The 19,514-nt window shown below is 42.0% G+C and overlaps 4 protein-coding genes and 1 long non-coding RNA gene across 12 annotated transcripts; 2 read left to right on the top strand and 3 right to left on the bottom strand.

Annotated features, from left to right (window-relative positions):
* Window positions 1-90: 90 nt before the first annotated feature.
* LOC135648913 (uncharacterized) lies at window positions 91-3,536 on the top strand. Of its 6 annotated transcripts, XR_010501131.1 has the most exons (4): window positions 92-279; window positions 1,670-1,827; window positions 1,923-1,946; window positions 2,510-3,536. It is a non-coding gene; the product is annotated as an uncharacterized LOC135648913 (long non-coding RNA). The 6 variants fall into 6 exon arrangements; XR_010501132.1 differs by having other exon boundaries at window positions 91-279; window positions 1,670-1,946; window positions 2,594-3,536; XR_010501130.1 differs by having other exon boundaries at window positions 91-279; window positions 1,670-1,946; window positions 2,581-3,536.
* On the bottom strand, window positions 2,888-4,838 carry LOC135648906 (zinc transporter 4-like). The gene is made up of 3 exons (XM_065166920.1): window positions 4,151-4,838; window positions 3,789-3,938; window positions 2,888-3,337 (listed from the first exon to the last, which is right to left on the bottom strand). The coding sequence occupies exons 1-3, from the start codon at window positions 4,781-4,783 to the stop codon at window positions 3,032-3,034; spliced, it is 1,089 nt and encodes a 362-aa protein (XP_065022992.1). The 5' UTR covers window positions 4,784-4,838; the 3' UTR covers window positions 2,888-3,031.
* A 2,369-nt stretch (window positions 4,839-7,207) lies between these two features.
* LOC135648907 (choline-phosphate cytidylyltransferase 2-like) lies at window positions 7,208-13,035 on the bottom strand. The gene is made up of 8 exons (XM_065166921.1): window positions 12,721-13,035; window positions 11,285-11,398; window positions 9,794-9,889; window positions 9,186-9,228; window positions 8,913-9,068; window positions 8,677-8,757; window positions 7,626-7,715; window positions 7,208-7,540 (listed from the first exon to the last, which is right to left on the bottom strand). Exons 1-8 carry the CDS (start codon window positions 12,954-12,956, stop codon window positions 7,463-7,465), a joined length of 894 nt encoding a protein of 297 aa, XP_065022993.1. The 5' UTR covers window positions 12,957-13,035; the 3' UTR covers window positions 7,208-7,462.
* A 754-nt stretch (window positions 13,036-13,789) lies between these two features.
* Window positions 13,790-15,090, bottom strand: LOC135650210 (uncharacterized). The gene has a single exon (XM_065169439.1). The coding sequence runs from the start codon at window positions 15,055-15,057 to the stop codon at window positions 14,362-14,364; it is 696 nt and encodes a 231-aa protein (XP_065025511.1). The 5' UTR covers window positions 15,058-15,090; the 3' UTR covers window positions 13,790-14,361.
* A 1,509-nt stretch (window positions 15,091-16,599) lies between these two features.
* LOC103999493 (urease accessory protein D) lies at window positions 16,600-19,491 on the top strand. 3 transcript variants are annotated; one of them, XR_010501240.1, is made up of 8 exons: window positions 16,600-16,757; window positions 16,858-16,923; window positions 17,113-17,187; window positions 17,507-17,551; window positions 17,742-17,975; window positions 18,424-18,506; window positions 18,818-18,952; window positions 19,082-19,219. XR_010501240.1 is itself a non-coding variant. In XM_018831299.2 (8 exons), exons 1-8 carry the CDS (start codon window positions 16,638-16,640, stop codon window positions 19,205-19,207), a joined length of 918 nt encoding a protein of 305 aa, XP_018686844.2. In that variant the 5' UTR covers window positions 16,600-16,637; the 3' UTR covers window positions 19,208-19,491. The 3 variants fall into 3 exon arrangements, 2 of the variants coding, with proteins under 2 accessions (XP_018686844.2, XP_009419526.3); XM_018831299.2 differs by having other exon boundaries at window positions 18,784-18,952; window positions 19,082-19,491; XM_009421251.3 differs by lacking the exon at window positions 17,742-17,975 and having other exon boundaries at window positions 18,784-18,952; window positions 19,082-19,491.
* The last annotated feature ends 23 nt before the right edge of the window (window positions 19,492-19,514 follow it).

Here is a 19,514-nt window from a genome sequence, read left to right as displayed (position 1 = left end):
TGATTCGTAAATATTGATTTTGATCCGACGTCCAATAATGACTAGTGAGCGGTAAACGCGGCCCATATAGCGGAAGAAATCCGACCCGTTTCTGCTGCCTCGTTCCGCAAGATTGCCCGTCTCCAATTCTCTTAATCCGATCTCTCTTTTGATTTCATGGGATTCTGTATCTCGGATAAGGTTCTTTTTGCCGGTGGACACTTGTGCGTGTCGCTCGCCATTGCTATGTCACCGTTCGTCTCCTAGCCTAGGGTTTTGCACCAACGAACGAGGAATTGGGTAATTTTTGTTCTTTTAATTCCATTCGACGCGGATCGCAATCTTTTTGGGCATACTTTGTTTAGATTGTCATATGCATCTCGATAATGGCGAATAATTAACGAAAGGTTTTTTTTTTTGGTTTGGGGGGTGGGTATCGAACCTGCGGGCATGAAAGACTGGAATTGTTTGTCCATTTTCAGTCAATGATGAATAATGAGTTCATAAAGGTTGAGCCGATATAAGTCCCATTCCGTAAAGAAGTCGCACTTCATGGAAATTTTTGTTCTCTATTTTGACGGGTTTAGGGTTCTTCTATTATTTTCAATCTTTTTCGTCTTCATAGTTGCTTGCTACATATAATGCAGTAACATATTTTGCCATTCGAAGGTCATTCTACATAAAAATAATAATAATAATAATAATTTTCCAGTTATGTTACTAGATGAAATTGTATTTATCATCCCTGGTGGAAAGTAGATGCTTCTTTGAGTGAAAGTGTCTTGAAGAACAGTATTCAGATCAAATGCTCTCCGTTATCCTTAAGCAATGTCTTTTGTAGATAATTGTTTGAGCAAAGTGTCTCGAAGAATAGTATTTAGGTTAAATGCATCCCATTATCCTTAAGCATTCCTAGTGGACTGTAGTCAATCCTTTGAGTGAAGTATCTCCAATAACAGAATTTAGTTATTCTTATGTATTATATAGTGAATTCTTTGAGTGAAGCTTCTCCGAGAATAGAATTTAGTTATTCTTATGCATTGTATCTGTTGACCTTATCATCCCTAGTGGAATGTAAATAATTCTTTGCGTGAAAGATCTCCAAGAATACTATTCAGATTAAATGCTCTCCTTTATTCTTAAGCATACTTTGTCATGTCAATTATCACAATATGAGATTTCAAAAATTCTCATTGTTTTTAGTATGGATGCCGTTGTTATGGGTATGGTTGGTATGGTTCAAATGTACACCAAGTAGGAAATCTGATGACTGCATTTCATATAGTGCTACGGTGTCATTTCCGTGACAAGACCTTTCATTTGGCACAGCATATCTTGGCCGGTTTACCAAAGTATGGGGATGACGAATAATTCCTTGCTGTTATGCTATAATTTTAGATTGTGCATCGGACAAAGTGAACACTTGATAACTTGAATTTGTTATGTCAAGTTCCGTATGCTATAATTTTAGACAGTGCTCTGTGTTTGCATGAGATGCTTCTCTATGTTTGCGTTCTTGTTTTCTACCGAGAGTTTGTGCAAGATCATAAAGTCAGGATGCAACTATCATTGTATCTTTCGTCGGATCACCCTGATGGAGACGATCCAGATTTCTTTTGAACACACAAGAAAAACCTTTCCATTGCGATTGGTGGGTCTTCATAAAACTAAACAAGAAGTTTCTTGACAGGATGTGGCAGCTGGATAATCTTGGGAAGAACAGACCATGAAGATGAAGATGTTGCCTACAATCCCTGGCATGGCTCGGATAATTTAGGGAGTCAGTGCTGTTGTTTGGCATCGTATTCTATGCTCTCTGTGCTTTCATAAAGGATGGTCCATAACAAGGTGCTTGATATTTGCTCTGTTCCTCACAATGTGTTGCTATCAGACCTTTGTCTTATGTTCGTTGCATTATTGACCAAATGTGCTCTTCTTTGAAGCAATGGTGCAGAGTCATAGATGAGGTAATGATTTGGTCCCTCCACCTTGACTCATATCCGAAGAGAATTTAGTTGATGGTTAATAATGTAGCTTGGTACCATGTTCTCCAGGGATGTGTTACAGCCATTGGTTAGAAACCCAGTTGTTGAAGCATATGTTCTCCTTTAAACTACATGGATGAAATGTGCTCGACATCTTTGTGAGAAAAAGTAGATTGCTATGATCTCAGAAGTAGCCTCGACCATAGATGAACAACAATGTTCTTTGTCCACAGTAATGAACATTTGAGGAAATGATCAGAACATTATCAATGGTAGAGTAAATGGTTTAATTCTATACTCCAATTCAGTTGACTAAACCAATCCTTTTTTTTTTCCACATTAAATTAGCCATTCATACCATCAGACCGATACCGTTGCAGGACGTAAGTCTGACCCACTGATGCTTTCTTCCTTTCTTTCTTTTCTGGAGGAAATCTATTGAAGCTGTCTTAAGATGTATCTTGGTCTTCTTTTTACACTATTTAATAACTTTGAACCATTTGGAAAAGTTGATGCTTGTGCCAATACTTTGGTTTTTTTCCCAGATTCTGTCGATGAAAGATATTGCATTGTGTAGAATCATTTTGATGGCTGTTAATCTGTATCACTCACCAAGGTATCTCAAGCAGTTTCAGAAGCAGAATCTTGTGCCGGAGGGCCAAGTAGATATAAGTCGGTGGCTATCGACCGTGAAAACATGAACAGAGACCACGAGACAGAGCGATACCGATGAGCCGCATCAGAATGCAACTTGAATTGGTCAGTGAACCGAACCCTTTTTTTCTCCTGTTGATGTAGAGGCAATAACTTTTTCTCTCTTTTTTTTTTTGCATCAAAATGAAACGTATAATCTATTTCTTGGCGGGTGGTCACCCCCTCTCCTTATTCTAAGGATCTCAAGAAAATCAAAGTGGCAACCCAAGTGCTTCAAACATTGCAATCACTTGCACTGCTTTACCGGAGAAAAACTAACGTGTAAGAAGTGAAGTAGGCTGTTTGGCGTACCCGAGGATAGCAGGAAAAATATTCCCGGATAAGCCTCAGCTCACAGTTATCGGGAATCATCCCTATGCCCACCTCGCAAGAAGGGACATCAAACCTGCACCCAGAAGAAGTGCAAGATGTGCTCCTAATTGCAGCCTTCCATTACTCTGCATTCTGGGGTTCTTGAAATCAGCGGCCAAGAGATCGACCAGAGACATGTATATTAGAATTCCTGCAGAGGCAGCATTGAAGATGCCTTGGATGATAAGAGCAGTCGAGCTAGTCTCGTCGTAGCTAGAGGAAATCGCAATGCCGAGGGAGATGCCGATCGGAGCTGTGAGAGAGAAGAAGACTGCCATGATCACTGTTGCCTTGGCTCTGAACTTTGCCTGCCAGGGTAGAGGCAACATATGTAACAAGGCAAAACATCAAAGCAGTATCACTGTATCAAGTTTGATAGTTTTATGAACACTAAAATGAACAATTTCTTAAGCCGGTCGGGTTGTGTTGCGGAACACTCACTATATCAAGTCAAAATATGCCATATTATTGATCTTAATGTTAATCTTCGTTTTTGGTTTTTCTTTCTTTTGTGGGTCAGGTTCCTGCTGAAATCTTTTTGACGAATGGTTGTTTGCCAATTTGAGATCACTGTCAAATGTTAAAAGGATCACAGGAAGTGAATCTCATGCAGTTGCAGGAGCGAAGAACATGGAAGTGGCGTTTGCCAATTTGCAAAAGGTATGAGATGTCGCACCACCACCTTTTTACTTCCAACTTGTGGGAATCAGAATGTGATGTCGAGAGTGAAGAAGATGGAAGAAAGGAGTTCCCGAGTACCTGGACGATGCATCCACCGAGTCCTATGCCTTCAAAGAATTGATGGAAGCTCAAGGCTGCAACCAGAGGCCTGATGGTGGAGGATGTTTCAGATGCACCCAGTGAAATGCCAATGATCACGGAATGGACCAGAATGCCCAGCTCCAGAACCTACACATTTCCAAGTTGAAGCTCATCATCACTCTCTGTATATGCTTCTCTGGAACTGAAATGATCTTTGATAATACACATTTGTGTATATATTTCTTCTGTGCTAAAAGTCATCTCTCGGCTATAGTCAATAGAATATTTACTGTTGTTAATCAGGAAAGAAGCAGCGGGATTAATATGGAGGACTGCTACCCATCAGCGACGACGCTTACTTGGGAGATAACTCGGTGCCGGATCTTGTCGGAGAGCGAAGCCTCCTCCGGCGAGGACGCCGCCGCCGAGCCATGCGCATGCCCGTGAGTTGCGTGCGTGTGGACGTGGACATGGCCGGCGTGGTCGCGGGCGGACTCCTCGTCCCCCTTGCTCTCGTCCTTTTCCTCGACAGGCCGCGCCTTGCTGAAGTGCGACCTCTCGTAGTAGCTCGTGGCGAAGGAGTCGATCATCAATGTCACCATCGCGGAAGACATGGCGATGAACCCGGCGACCGGGAAGTCCTGCCACTGCTGCTCGCCCAGGCAGGGCGACGTCAAGCTCTCGAATGCGTCCGGGAGGATGTGTATCAGTCCGGTGGCAAGTATGACGCCTGCGGCGAAGGCCTTGATCACGAAGAACACGTCGCTCTCGGGGCTCATGGCTGCGAACGATCTCCCCAGGATCGGAATTAGGACTCCCATGGCACCTGCGCTTAGGATCGCCGCGATGGCTATCAACTTTAGTGTTAGCGCCTTGGCGCTGTCTCGAGCTTCCCGTTTGGTGGTGCAGTCGCAGTCGCCCGAAGCTCGGAGCTGTGGGAAGAGGAGGAAGAGAGAAAGAAGAATACACGCAGCCTTCGTGGCCTTCTCCATGGAACCGAACGCACACGAAGTGGTGAAGGGGCGGGGTGGAGTGATGTGATGTCGTAGGGTGGTGGTATGACAGTGAAGCAAAACCTTAAATAGGAGAGAGAAAGGATTTGATGAGCTCATCGTGGGGGTCGACGGGACAAGAAGAGGGTGAGTTGGATGAAGGAGCTTAAACTAACGGAGAAGAACGCTTTGGTTGTTTGGAGGAGGACTGCACCGGGCACTGTGGATGTTGACATGATGTTGTCATCGCGGATTAATGAATGAACGGGGAGGAACATTAGGAGGAGGCCCGACATGGGTGGTGGGGTGGCCAACTCCCGGGTCAAATGCCTTTTTTCTACTGTGTGTAGGTCTCTCCTTTTACTGCACTGCCGAGTATGTCGCCGGTGCAGAGAATGTTACATGCACACAACATGTGATTGCAAGCAAATCTCCTTTTTTTTTTTTTCGTTTTCTTTTTCGTTTTATTCTCTTCGACCTCGTTCCTTCGAGGGAGAGGAGCGTCGCGTAAGCTTATTCTCGGCTAATTCGATCTTTGGCATGCGCTTCTTGCCCGACGAGGGTAGAGGCAACAGCAGCAGCAGCTGCTGCAACGCTGTCTTGTCAGAACCGGAGCTGGAGATGACAAAAGGATGAAGGGAACCTTCTCACGTTCCAGTTTCTCGGACATGTTGTGTGCGCTCACCCCTCGGTTCTGCTTCCACAGAATAAACATTAATGTTCGATGCTGATTGACTCCGAAAAGAATGGTTCCGATGCAACCATCATTTCCTATTGTCGTAAAAGCTACAAAGAGCTTTACGACTTGTGGCCGTCCATTCCAATTCTCGCACCATGGAATAAGATGGTTTAAACAGTGTGGCGACAACTTTCTCTTTACCTCTCTTCTTCTCATCATCTTTGTGGGTTCCCTTTCCTCTCTTCTTCTCATCATCTTCGTCTGTAGTAAAACATTAACCAAGTAATCGCATACTTTGTTCGATCTGGTTCATGCGACCAACCAAACGCTTAGGGAACTGCGATGTGGCCAGAGTTCTCGATCGCTGCAATTTGTTGTCCTCGGGCAATCTCCAGCCGCACACGAAAAGCCACGAATCGTACGTTGAACTAGCTGTCTCGTCTCGAAGCTCACAAATCTTTTTAATGCTGATATGTCAGCTCCGTCTATCGATGGCAATATGGAGCCTAGCTCAGAAACTTTAGATGGGTCCTTTTCGATCGGTTGGGTGCTCCACTCCCGGCCATAGGCAAGTGTGCCATTGGCACAGGAGCTCAACTGAAGCTTTGCCCGGTGGTCAGTCGAAAGCATCTGCAAAGCATCCGAGATCTCTTTTATTTAGTTCTCTCTCACAAGGACTGTCAATTCCTTCCCATTAGGCTCTGGCTCCATATCTGTGTCGAGATATCCACCGGAACAGAGGGCATCTCGCTCGTAGATCCGGTGCTCGTTGTATTATTTAACACGATAAGTTTAGGCAGAAAAGTTGGATCCATAAATCAATGTAACTATTCGAGGGCATGAGAGTTCACGTGTCGTCCAGCAGCTGAATGAAGCTATCTTTTTGGTTCATCTTTTCTTGTTTGCTCTCAGCCCCACCTTGGGTGCTTGGTGCAAACAGTGTGTGGAATCCTGATAGGCTCAACAGTTGATATATGGAGGCACTGTTTCAGCGGAGCATCATGCCGAGGGAAAAGGACTTGGCGACGATATGCTCTTCCTGCTACCTCCACAAACCTACTGTTGTACCACGTAAGAGAACCCCCCCTTTTCGTGGTCCATCGGCATCGTCCGCCACGCAGCCGCGAGTCCATTGGGTGATCGGACTTGGCAGGTCGACGAGACAGTAGGAGCTGCGTACCCGGTTCGCTGTCCGTCTCCACCAAGTGGAGGGAACTGTGTTGAAGATATATGTATATATATATATATATATATATATATATAGACGCAAAAAGAAAACGTTGAAAGCAGCGCCATATTGGACATTCCAACACGCAAGCTCCACATTCTATTGGGAGACAAGAAGATAGCGAAGAGATCATAAAGGAATGGTTCTCCTCGACCTTTTGGGATCCAAACTTCTGGTTCATGTCATGCCACGGACTTGCAAGGATGAAAGAGGAAACATGGTTCGGACTGGTCGAGTGAACTGATCCTTGATATGCTGTGGGCAATTTCCATGGCACAGCATCCTCCTTTTAACGCACGGGATATCAGAAAGAACACTCACTCTTCCTCCTCACCTACTTCAGTATAATCTTGCCTATTGTAAACGTCACCGTCAGCTGCCATTCGACTGTGATCCAGCAGCTCGATCAATGCTGAATTAATGTTACGACATGATCTCGTCTCGAAGAGCTTCACAATACTGTAAGATGTCGAGTGTAAGAGAACATTCAAGACGTTGGCGAAGCAAAACCTCAGAATAAAGTAACACGAGATAAAGACCATTCTTCTAAAACCGAAGCCTCACAATGTGGACTTTTAAGAGGCTGTTTTGTGAGTACCAAAAACAAAAAGTCTACCAAACAAAGACATCCCCACGCGTTACCAAGTCTTCCTACGACCCAGCAACAGGACATCATGAGTTCGGGAACACATCATGTGATATGATTTTATCTGTGGCATTTCTTTCTCTATACCTCATAATTTACAACTACATGTGGGTGAATACTGCGCTGCTACTCTTCCTCGTACTGCAACAAGCTGAAGCCTCTTGGTTGCAGGCTCTCCTGAATTCGTTCTTTGATGACCGTTCCCTGACAAATTCAACAGAAAATTAGCTTCCATGCATTCGTTATATGAGACAGTTGTGGTTATACAACTTTTGCCGGGAAAACTAACCATTTGATGGCAACCTTCCTCAAACTTTTCAAGAAAACCAGCAACCCAGCGATCGGCATTTTCCACCCATTCATCATGAAGCAGCCCTAACTGTCGTAAGAGATGATTTTGCGCATTAGATTATTGCAGCAAAGTCATACTGATGACCACAACAATGATAAATATATCTTGAAACTGGATTTATTCTCTGATCCTATCATTCAACGAATGCTGCCCAAGAGATGGCCTATCCCACTTACAGTAACTGCAGATCGATACCAAATTTCTTAACAAAGCACACCGAAGCCATTGAGCAAGCAGGGAATCAGAATATCCAGTAAAATGCGACTCGACCAAGGAAGCACTACTTGGTATTCCACTAGGCAAAGTGTCAGTTAAGTATAGTACAGAAGATAAAATATAGAAATATGCATCATAACACAAGCACCGGATTGCTTGAGAATTTCATCTTTTATTATTTCAAGGATTTACTCATTGTAAAATTTTCCAAGGGTCAACTAATCTCCTTGTTGGGCACCTTTTGCATTGCATCAGTATAAAAAGGGTAAGTTTAACCATCAATAATAAAAGCATTCACATTTCAGCTCGAGCAGGTTACCATATTTACCCTTTTGTCTATACTCCCAAATAATCCCGGAATTTGTATGCTGAAGAAAGTAGCATACTGGCCACATTTTACTCCAACAAAAGTCAACAAGACTGACTGCAATTGGATAGTCAATTAGAATTTTCAGACTAGAAAATTTGCTAAAGCCTCCATGAAATGTTTGTTTACAAATTTGTATAGATTGGATACCAAACATGCATTAGCAACTAATCATTGTTACCGATTTAAAGTTTCACTACTAAGCCACACAGATAGACAAGAAAATCACACAATTCCACCTAATCTATATGAAAAGGCAGGGCTACCACCTGCCAGAGTATCAAACTTATATCTAGCAAGCCAAAAGAAGTTAATACCCCAAACTGGAGACAACAATTTATGAATATTATATCTTGAAATTTTAGTACTGCATAGTATAGTTTAATAATTTTTTTAAAAAAATACCTTCTTCCCCACTTTTTCTTGATGCTGTTTAACTTTGTCATACAACTTCTCAAATTCCATGTTAACCCTCAACCGCTTTTCCTGGAAGGAATCCCAAATGACAGAACATCAGATGCCTGGATTATATAAGAATTTTCACAAGTAATGACCAGGTAAGAGGCACTTGTTATGGCAACAGAGAAAACATGAAAAAGAAAGCCTAGTTAGTAACTGAAAACATATTTTATCAGTGAAACCTTCATATAGCTGACACCTAGATCCTTCCTGGTGTATCCCCTGGCCAAATTGCGTGTCACATACTGGTTGTAATCTTTAACTATCCTCATTATAATATCAGATGTTGAGATCCCTTCTGTGCGCTTTGTTTCCTTAAACTTTCCAATGGCTTTAACCTGCAATAATAGATTTAAAATAAAATGGAATGTAAAACTAAGCAATGATTTTGATACAAGATAGGCTAAGAAATCAAGGTAATATAGTAGACACATAAGTTAAAGAACATGACTCACAAATTCATAAACATCGTTGCCAGCTCCACTTGCATCTGCATATCTACATTGATAATATAAAAATAAAAGAGTGTTTCATTCATCGAAACAAACAAAACTGTGGCTTGTAGAAAAAGGGTTCCCAAAATTTATATTTACCATGTAAAATATGAAAACACACATTCCTCAAACACTCAGATTGCAAACTGGAGAATGATGGTTTCTCAAACTATCCTTGCTAAGGGCATATATGATAGAGTTTATTGTTTCAAGGGGTATGCATGCTTTCCAGGTGCAGATATGCAACTTTTGTTATATTTAAGAGAGGCACGTGTGTAAAATCCCCAAAATAAATTAGTAAAAGTGTAGCATACTCATGTAATTCAAAAGTTAGTTTAACCAAAATACCAAGAATTATATGCAAACTTTCACATGTATTATGCAATACATATATATGCATGGTGAATTCTAAATACATGCATAACTGAGATGCAAAGAATGAGAGCACAAGTAGGATCCAACGAATTAGACAGATCAATAGTTGCACTGGGTAGTACAAATATTTGGAATAAAAAAAAATCTATCAACAAAAATAAAAACACAGATGCATTTGGGTTGTGTGACCTTACGGGAGAGAATCATGCGCTACATAATCAATCTTGTGCTCATCAAGGAACTCTTTTGTGATCACCCAAGGAGCATCAGGAATGACTTCATCGACCCATCTGGAGAAAAGGAAAAATTGATATGTTGCAGTTCATCACAAGGGCTTCTATAATTCCAAAGGTACATAAGGAACACAACTACATATTTGCCATTACTAACTCTTTCTTTTGAGAAATTTAAATAAGACATCTAGAAAATCCAAGCACAAGCAAACCCCTAGACTTAAGACCAACAGAAGTCTTATGCAAGCAAAAAGATTCAATTAAAGAAGTTTCTAATTAACAATTTGCATTATTTTCCTCCTATAAGTGACGATAAGAATATCCTTGAATTGGCTAGCTTAATTGAGTATAACAAACTCCCAGCAAAAAGAATGGAAGCAAAATAAACTAGGTCATTATTCATTATGCACACAATAATATCCTTATAATCCATTATGAGACTATGAGTGTGTCGCAATGTTCTGAGAGTGCAGATGTAAAAAAACACAGAAATTCTATTGTTCTTTTTGAGTTGTCAAATAGTCCAGATCATCCAATATGATGCGCTTGGGCAGCCTTTGAGATAGACAGAACCAATGTGATTCCAGGTCCAGACTCACAAATACACTCATACCTCACGTGATTATACGAATGAAACATTATTAAATCATGTTCTGGTAGTAACTACTGATGCATACATATGTATATGTGTGTGTGAGTGTATAGATATATATATATATATATATATATATATATATATATATATATATTAGTTGCAAATCTTTAGAAAAAAGGAAGGCACATATCATTTTACAAGGACATAATTAAGAAAATTTAAACAACCATAACGTAGTGCATTTGAAATGACTTTATTAAACAAATAAGCAACGATCAAAGTCATAGCATATGGCATTATTCTCACAGTGCAATTATTGAAAAATGCAAGGTCTATTCGAATCACTTGTTGAACAATATAATTCGAGTATTCTTATTTCTTTCCAAGGCAATGATGTTTACAAAACTGTTCCAAGTTTTTTTTACATATCAAACACTTGTTTTGTTCTGTGAGCATATGTAAACATGTGAATACACCTAACCACCTATGAATTTATCCAAATTTAAATGTATATAATCATACCAAAATTTTGAGATATGCATACATACATTACATGTATAATACAATTAATTATACAACTGCAAGAGGAAGATATATTTCGACTGGCTTATAAGCAAAATTCAAACTTGATTTATTTGTTTGTTCAGTGACTTCTAATTGCAGAACACTAGACCATTTTAATAACAGTTCTTCTTAGGGAGTGATCAAATTTCCACAAGCGAAAAAAAGAAAAAGAACACTGATTCAAGAGGCACATGTTTCTTTAGAAAATGGTTCAAAATATAAACACAGTAACCGATATTTTCTAGGTACAGTTGTCAAGAGAGCTTGTAGAAAGAAAGTGCAAGATATATTACTTGCAATGACGTAGTGATTCATAACGCTCGGTATCGGTCATCACAGTCTTCCCTTTAAACTTGTGTGTTACTTCATCATTGCAGCAACCTACAAGAAGATACGTGTTTGGAAACCTACAGGATGAAAAGATTTAATAAATTTACAAATACCATTTATCTGATACTCCTGATAAAAAGGAAAAAGACAGTGTTTAAGTAACAAACAATTTGTAGAATGAAAATACTCGGCAACAATTATAATGCAAGAAAGATGTTGCAGAGCATTCAGAGGAAGCCTAATTAGCTAGGTCTGTGATAGTTCAGCCGAAATGCACACCCTTAAATTGAGATGGTGATCATGAGCAATAGACTATCATGCAGTTTTCAGTGTTAGTCTCACTTTTTCTTTCTTTTAAATTCTTGGTTTAGTTTTCAGGATTACACATTTGAAGTTTCAGAGGGCCTCATGGGCCCCTTCTTATGAACAAAAAGATCAACAGTTCTCACCACTCGTAAGGAAGATTCTACGCTTTAGTTGAGAGATTGTAAGTAAGAAAGTTATCTTCAGGAGATACTAAAAGTTGGTAGAGTTGGTAACATGATACGCACATCCGTAATATCTACGGCTTTAAAGAATTTCCATAAGATGGCATCAGATTCCTAATTATTTTCTAATATTAAATGAGTTTAAGCAGAAAGTTGTTAGAATTGAGATGCAAAAGTTTCTTATGCGTGTCCGATCTCAATTTAACCTCAAATTATTAGAGAAGCTACTGATACATATTTCTTCACTTTGGTTTTTCTTTCATAATTCTACGTTGTTTTTGAAATATGCAACTGTCTCTCTTTTTTTTGTTTTAAGTTCAAATTGATTAGTTGAATCCATTACTTGTCAATTGCACCACATGATAGATAAGAATTTTGTATATTCTTACCACAAAAAAGTACAGCTCCAAATGGGGTCCAAACTTAAGTTCACAGAGAAGGTGACAGGTCAAATGCTAAACAAGGTGAACCAAGCACCCAAGAAAGGGATCTTGAGCAAATAAACCAGTTCATAAAGTTTATGCTCTCATACACGGTATGTGTCTATACCAGCATCGACGTAAATGTACAAAAACAAGGCCGAATGTAGGAATCAAAAGAGTTATAGACAAACAGATACGTAATAAATTGGTGATCACTTGGAAGAAGGATGCCAAGAATCACTTGTATTAAAACAAGAAAGCAACTCCCAATGGAAGAAGCTTTTTTTAATCCGAACCCAAATCCAGATCTAAAACAAATGGATCCGCAAAGAAAAACACAAAAAGAAAAAGAAACGAGCATTTCGATCAGAAAGCTGCACTCGCCCTCTACAAGGAGATGGCAAGATTAGCCAGTCTAAAAGATAGAAGCAACGTAAAATCACGCAGGAACAAGGAAGGGGTTCGCGGGGGCAAGAGGTCAAGATTTACGATTTCTTCGCCTGCTCGAGGGATCTGGCGTGCCCAAAGTGGAAGAGATCATAGATTCCGTCGGCGTAGACCCGAACGGGCCTACCCCACTCTCGCGCGTCCTTCTCTTGCTCCTTCTTTTCCTTCTTCCCCGCATCTGCCTCCGCCTCGTCGGCCACTTCCACCGCCTTCCCCGCTGCCTCTTTCCTCTGATCCTCCTCCGCCCTCGTCTCCTTCTCGAGCTTGGGATCCGCCATTAGAAAGCGATAGATCGATCGATCGATCGATCGAAGTCGATTTCCCTTGCTCCGTATGAGGGTGGTGACGGAGACCCCTACACTAATAGGGATCGAAATAACGGTTCTTTACTTTTTCTCTTTTACCCTTTGGCCTTTACTTTTTATTTTTGCTTCGGAGGGATATTATTATGCTACAATTATTTATTCTCCTTTTTGTATATTACAGTTGGTTATTAGAGAGTCTTAAGTAGAAAATGTTAAAAGCTTGAGGTTTGTTTCCATCGGATCCAAAGGGCGCGAGTGTTAAAAGCAAAGGGTTTATCCACTGATAGATATGATATGGGCCGTTAAGCTCGAATTACTGACTTGATCAGATTGGTAACCGCGGGTCAAATCCGCCTATCGATGGGATCTATAAGACAGGACTAGCGGTCGGCACGTGGCAAGTGATGGAACTGTGTCCCCACCCACAAATCGCATAACCAAGTCAAAGTCAGGACGAAGATGAGCTCGGTCATCTTCCCACGTCAAAGAGGCATACCGTTCGTTGCCCGGTTGTTGACCATGCCATCTTCGTATTGGTGGATCTCCAGCCCCATTTCCCCGGCAAATGGGGTTCCCACTTGGATGCTTTGCAGGCCCGGATGAGCCCATACGGAGAGCCCGTCGAAGCCCTGTCTATAACCGAGACGGTCAAAGTTGAAGCGTCGATGATGATTCAACGACGACTTTGTCAAATTTGACCAACGCATCCCATTCAAGATGGTCAAAGTTGAAGCTTAGATGATTCGAACCGCACCAAATTTGGTGAAGTATTGGCTAAATGAATGCGATTTGAAAGAGCAACAAAGTCATAAACCTTGCACTTTTAATTTGCTTCCGTCCCTTGAAGCAGAACATGTGTTTGAAAAAATGGGTCTTCCACATCGCAGATTCAACCCCGGAAGCATACTCGTGCACAGAGAAAGAGAGAGAGAGAGAGAGAGAGAGAGAGAGGAGGGGCCCAAAGCGTGCATCCACCGTTCGTTTGCACTTCACTCACACGCAACATAAAGACATCATCGACAAGTGTGCTTCGGTGAAACATGGAGACCTGTGGGTTTGACCTTGCGTCGGGTTGCCATCTGTGGGGTTCCAACCACCAACCGATCTTACCTTTACGTCTCCTGCACTCAAGCCATTCAAGCATGCATCTTTAGCGAGCGAAAAGAAAAACAAGTTTGCCCACTTGGAGACCAAATTGTAGGTCATCAAGGTCTTAATCTCATAGATAAACCACATTCTAGAAAGATTCCATATGACTGCTCATAACATCATGTATGACGATAGGTAGAAATAATATTTACAGTCTCTCTCTCTCTCTCCCCTCCCCCCCCCCTCCCTCTCAGAATTATTAATCTTATCCCTGATCACTTTCCTTGTATCAAGAGAAGTATCCATCACCCCTGGCGTTAGTGGAGGTTGGCCTTGCCATCATCTGGCTGTACATGCCATTCAAGAAAAAGCCATCACCCACCTCCAAGTTAGTGCCAAGGTTGTTGAACCCTCGAGGAAAAACATCATTGCTGGTATTATTGCCGCCACTTGCAGTATACATAGAAGACTGATAGTTTTGCTGCTGCTGATGCTGCTGCGACTGGTGGTTCTGCAACTGCAGGTACTGTTGTTGTTGTTGTTGTTGTTGCTGCTGCCGGAGCTGCCCAAGAGTCATCGAGGTCGTCTGATGAATTGGCTCATTGAAATTATAACCGAAGTTGGAGATCGGACCGCCGCCGGGTCGACACGCGGACGAGTACGGCCCCGATGGGATGCCGGTGAATTGTTGGACCATGCTGCGGAAGTTGGCGGTGTTGGTGTTGAGCATGGTCGTCGGAGTCCTCCGGGAAGCCCTCGACCGCCTCCGGACTGGCTTGCTCACCCGGCCCTCGACGCCGGGTTGTTGGGCCGCCGCACCCTTGGCCGGACCGTCGACCGTGGCGCTCGACGTGGTTGACACCACGATCGAGTCCGACACGCATCCGGATGGCGGGGCCAACGGTGACGGCGGCGGCAGCAGGTGCGGCCAGCCGCCGAGCTGCACCCACTCGGCCGGGCCTGAAGTGTCGTCGCTCGTAGCCATGGAATAAACGGATGCGATGTCGAGGAGGAAGGGATGGCCGACATCGTTGGGGGGTGAACATATATAAGTGAACGGGTTGGGGTCAACAGTCGACCAAAGGTGCAGTCCTGGCCGTCCGATTTCGATGTCTGAATTTGCCACGTGGGCTTCTAGAAACAAAACGGTGGGTTCGAGGAAGCATCGTTTCGAGTTCAAGTGAACCGAGCTTGGGCTTTAACTATCGTTCTGTACGACATACTAACGGCATCTTTGGTTGCTTGTTCTTTCCTTGGAGGCCAAGTATGACCTTTAATCCACCCGTAAATGCAAGAAAGCTCAAAGACAGCAGTGACTTACTTAATCGATGAGATTTAAATTTATTTATTTATTTATCATGTATACTTTGGTTGATAGAAGTGATCTTTTGCGATTTGAACTCATAAAGTCTTTTTTTTATTTTAATTAATTAATTAATTAATTTTAGATTTCGAATACATTCTGATTATTATTATTATTATTATTATTATTATTATTATTATTATTATACTGTCTTGAAATTTTCCCACTGTAAAATGAAAGGAAACAATTGCAGCTCCACCATCCTGAAGTCGAAGAAGATTCTCGTGTGTTTACCAGCGTGAAGGAGATTTAGACAAGCAGAGAAACGAAAGAGATTGCGACAACTACCGAATTATTCGGTGCCTTACACAAAGTGCGGTCAGAATATGCATCCTGATCACCGAAGCAGCTTAAGTGAGCCAACGCTGATGTGCCCCCAAACTGCACATGTTCGCAAGTTGGTAACCCACGTAACATCACCTCCTCCGCAGATTTCCTGTTTCCGTCGATATGGAGTAGGAATTGCCGCCGATCCCAGGGATCGTCGAGCGGGGGAACAGCATAACTTAGCCGAGCGGGGAGGGGTCACGGGAAACGGTGGCTCTGGCGTGGCCGCAGCCGGACGAAGCGCTGACGCTAGGAATGACGATAGCGTTAGGAGTCAAAGAAGGACCGTTTCGACGGTGGTTGAAACATTAATTAATTAATTAATTAATTAATTAAATTAGGCGGTTCGCCATCAAAGGTGCGGATTAGGGGGTTCGGGGGGAGGGGTGGGACCCGTAGGGACGCGGACCTTTCAACCCTCGTGCAGTCTGGTGCGCGTGATTTGCGGGGTGGGTCGGATGTGGTGGTCTCTTCTTCGTGCTCCGGTGGTTTTCACTTCTGATCCGTGCTGTGAGGTGTGGGTGGAATCCATGGCTTCCTTCCTTCCTTCCTTCCGTTCGCGGCTTCGTGGTCAAGATGGTTCGCTAATGCGGAGTGAATTGAATCCTTCAGTCAGGATGATTTTGACTTTGACTTTGTATTTGACAAGTCGCCCCAGCTGTATAATAATAATCCAAGAGTTCTGTAAGGGCATGCACGCTAAGGATTCGACAAGTCCTTTTCGCATGAGGTCCGACCTGTTCTGTTCCAAATTGGGCCATTAAGGCCCATGGTTCGGCCTGTAGTACTACGGGCCGCACGATTTGCACGCGAGCCCGTTTCCCATTTCCTTGCTAGTGTAAACTGGATGGGGTCGTCGGAGAAGAGAGAGAGAGATGGAAGGGGAAGAGGAGGAGAGGAAGAAGGGGAGGGTGATGGTGGAGATGGTGGGGGGGAAGTCCACCGTCACCCGCTGCTTTTCCTGCTACCCTCTCAAGCTCATCTTCCCCAACAAGGTATCCTCGTCTCCTTCTTCTTTGCGCTGTCTTACCCTAATCATATTCCTGTCTCCTCCATCTCTGCTAATCGACGGTTTTTCTTTGATACCACTAACAGGTGGGCTCCTCCAAGTCCGACGCCGTGTGGATCTACGCCCTGTCCTATGGCGGCGGCATCGTCTCGGTTCTCTCTCTCGCTCTTTTAATTGTCTTTTTGTTCTTTTCCCTCTTCTTTTTTTTCGTAATCAATTCTTGGTGTTAAAAGTTGCTTCTTCATCTCTTTTTTTTGTCTTCTTGTTCGTTAGAAAACATTGGCCTTTTGAAGCCAGAATCGATTATTTTCGACGTTTTCTTTTCTTTCCCCATTTGACAGGGAGATCAAATCTCGTTGGATATAAGTGTCGGCGATGGTTGCACCGCAGCCCTTACAACGCAGGCTTCCACCAAGGTTTGGATCATTCATCCCCTTTTCATCTTATTGATCCCAAAGAACACGGATAGTCAGAAGAAGAAGAAGAGTTCGTATGAAAGCCTAAACTTTTTCTGTCAACTGCACTATCTGTGAGCATGATATAACAAAATTTTGGATTCACTTATATCCTTATCAATCGACTTTTCTTATTGTTAGTTAAAACTACATCCAGCTGACTAGATTTAATATGTTGATGTCTTTTCTGACGATCTGATTATATTCTTCCATTTTCCTTCCTCCCTCCCCAAAGCAGTATTCGTCTACCCTAATCTGCATTTTGTCATTTCTTAGACAGGTATACAAGTCTGTGGATTCAAAGTGCTCGGCACAATTTCTTGAGGTATCTCATTTCCAGAACATGATATTATTCCGAGATTGACTATCGTATGGTGACATTTTTTAGTTTGTGGACTACCTTCTACCTTTCGTCATTGTATCTATGCACTTAAGTGAAACCAAGTTATTTCTTCTACCGGTAATAGTCTGATTAGTAATTTTTGCAATGTGTAACTTGTTCGTTCATGCGATAGGCTAGAGTTGGGAGGAATGCACTTCTAGCTGTTATCCCTGATCCTGTCACCTGTTTCTCGACTGCTAAGTACTCCCAGATGCAGCTATTTAGGGTGCATTCTGATTCAAATTTGGTTATTGTTGATTGGGTTACTAGCGGACGCCATGAAAGCGGAGAACGGTGGGAATTTGATCTTTACAAGAGTACGAATCACATATACCTGGATGGAGATCAACCTCTATTTCTGGACTCGGTAATGCTTCCCCTGATCATGGATTTGGAGACATGGCTTGCATAAGTAACCATGTAAAATAACCATTGTACTCTTTTGCGTTGCCGTTGTTCTTATATAAATTAACAAGGTTTCTGTCAGCCTCATGTTCAGATGTAAGTTGGTGCGGTGGAGCTTATCCTTGATCATAGCTAGTTAGATTGTGAAAACTGTTACAAGTTGTATGTAGTCGTGATCAGTATGTACACCTACTATTATGTGATATTATTAAGTAGAGAATCTTTGGAGAGTTGGCCACTGTCAAATGATTGATTCTCATCACATCGTTGCATTTGTCAATTGAAAAAAACATCAAGAGCATATCCATGTATTGAATATACTAAATATGATAATAGATTTAGAATATATTTTGATAGTGCCAGTGTAGTTCTTTGAATATGTAACTAATTTACATGTATCATCTAAGCAGGTTCTGCTGGACAAAAGATCTGGTACCAGTATTGCCGAGCAGATGCAGGAATACCAAGTCATGGCAATGGTCATAATATCAGGGTAGATCCATCTATCTTTTATTTATTGTTTAACTTTTGCAGTCTTCTATCCACATTTCCCAGTTCACATGCATTTCTACAGTCATAAATAAGAGAAAATTAGTATAGCTAATAATTTGCATACCATTCAAGAATTTTCATGAATTATCGAATCTGATCTTGAGGCAAATGGGCCAGAGTTGCATTTCACAAATGAGTGGAATCATCCTCATTATCATGTGGCAAGCCACTTGACAAGTTGATGGTAGATGGAGCTAATACATTTTTTTTATTTCTAGCCCAAAGTTGAAGGATCTGCGATGTCAACTGCAGGAAGAAGTTAAGCAGATGATGTCAAGACATTTACATTATCCTAATACCAACATAAGTCATCATGTAAGATCAGAACCCAGACATGGTCCAACAAGGCCTCTGCTGATTGCTTCTTGCAGTACCTTTGGTCCTCAGGTCTCTCTCTCTTTGGATATATATATATATATATATATAGTCTTTTTCGTTTGTCAGTTAAATGAACGAGAGCATGTTACATTGTATTGTTATCCTTGTTGACCTGTGGTGTCTTTGGCTTCATAACAGGCACTAGGAATGGTGGTTCGTATCGCAGCAGTGACCACCGAGTCGGTCCACATGTTCCTGAGGCATCACCTTACTGCACTGAAACCATTCCTAGGAGCATCACCATATTGTCAAGCTGGAAGATGAGGACAATCACTAACATATGCTTTTCCGAGGAAAGCCAAAAAATAGTGGGAAGTGATCTTATGTTCATTCCACAGCCACCGATCCCGGTGAAGGTTTGAGTGTGTGTGTGGGAGAGTTCAATCAAAAGTTTTATCAACCCAAAGTGTGTTCTTCGAAGCAGCAAGTATTTTATCCCCAAAGTCCAAATGAAAAATAGTCTCGACGTGAGAAGAAGAAACCAAGTTATTTGTTAAAGAATTTAAATAAAATAGAATTTTGTGACAACAAGTTCTCTTTGCCTCCAATTGTAACATAGATGGCATGCTTA

Source organism: Musa acuminata, chromosome BXJ3-9 (genome assembly GCF_036884655.1).
Source record: "Musa acuminata AAA Group cultivar baxijiao chromosome BXJ3-9, Cavendish_Baxijiao_AAA, whole genome shotgun sequence".
In the NCBI taxonomy this organism is placed as follows: domain Eukaryota; kingdom Viridiplantae; phylum Streptophyta; class Magnoliopsida; order Zingiberales; family Musaceae; genus Musa; species Musa acuminata.
Note: the sequence above shows the minus strand (reverse complement) of the source record. Positions and strands in the feature narration are given on the sequence as shown.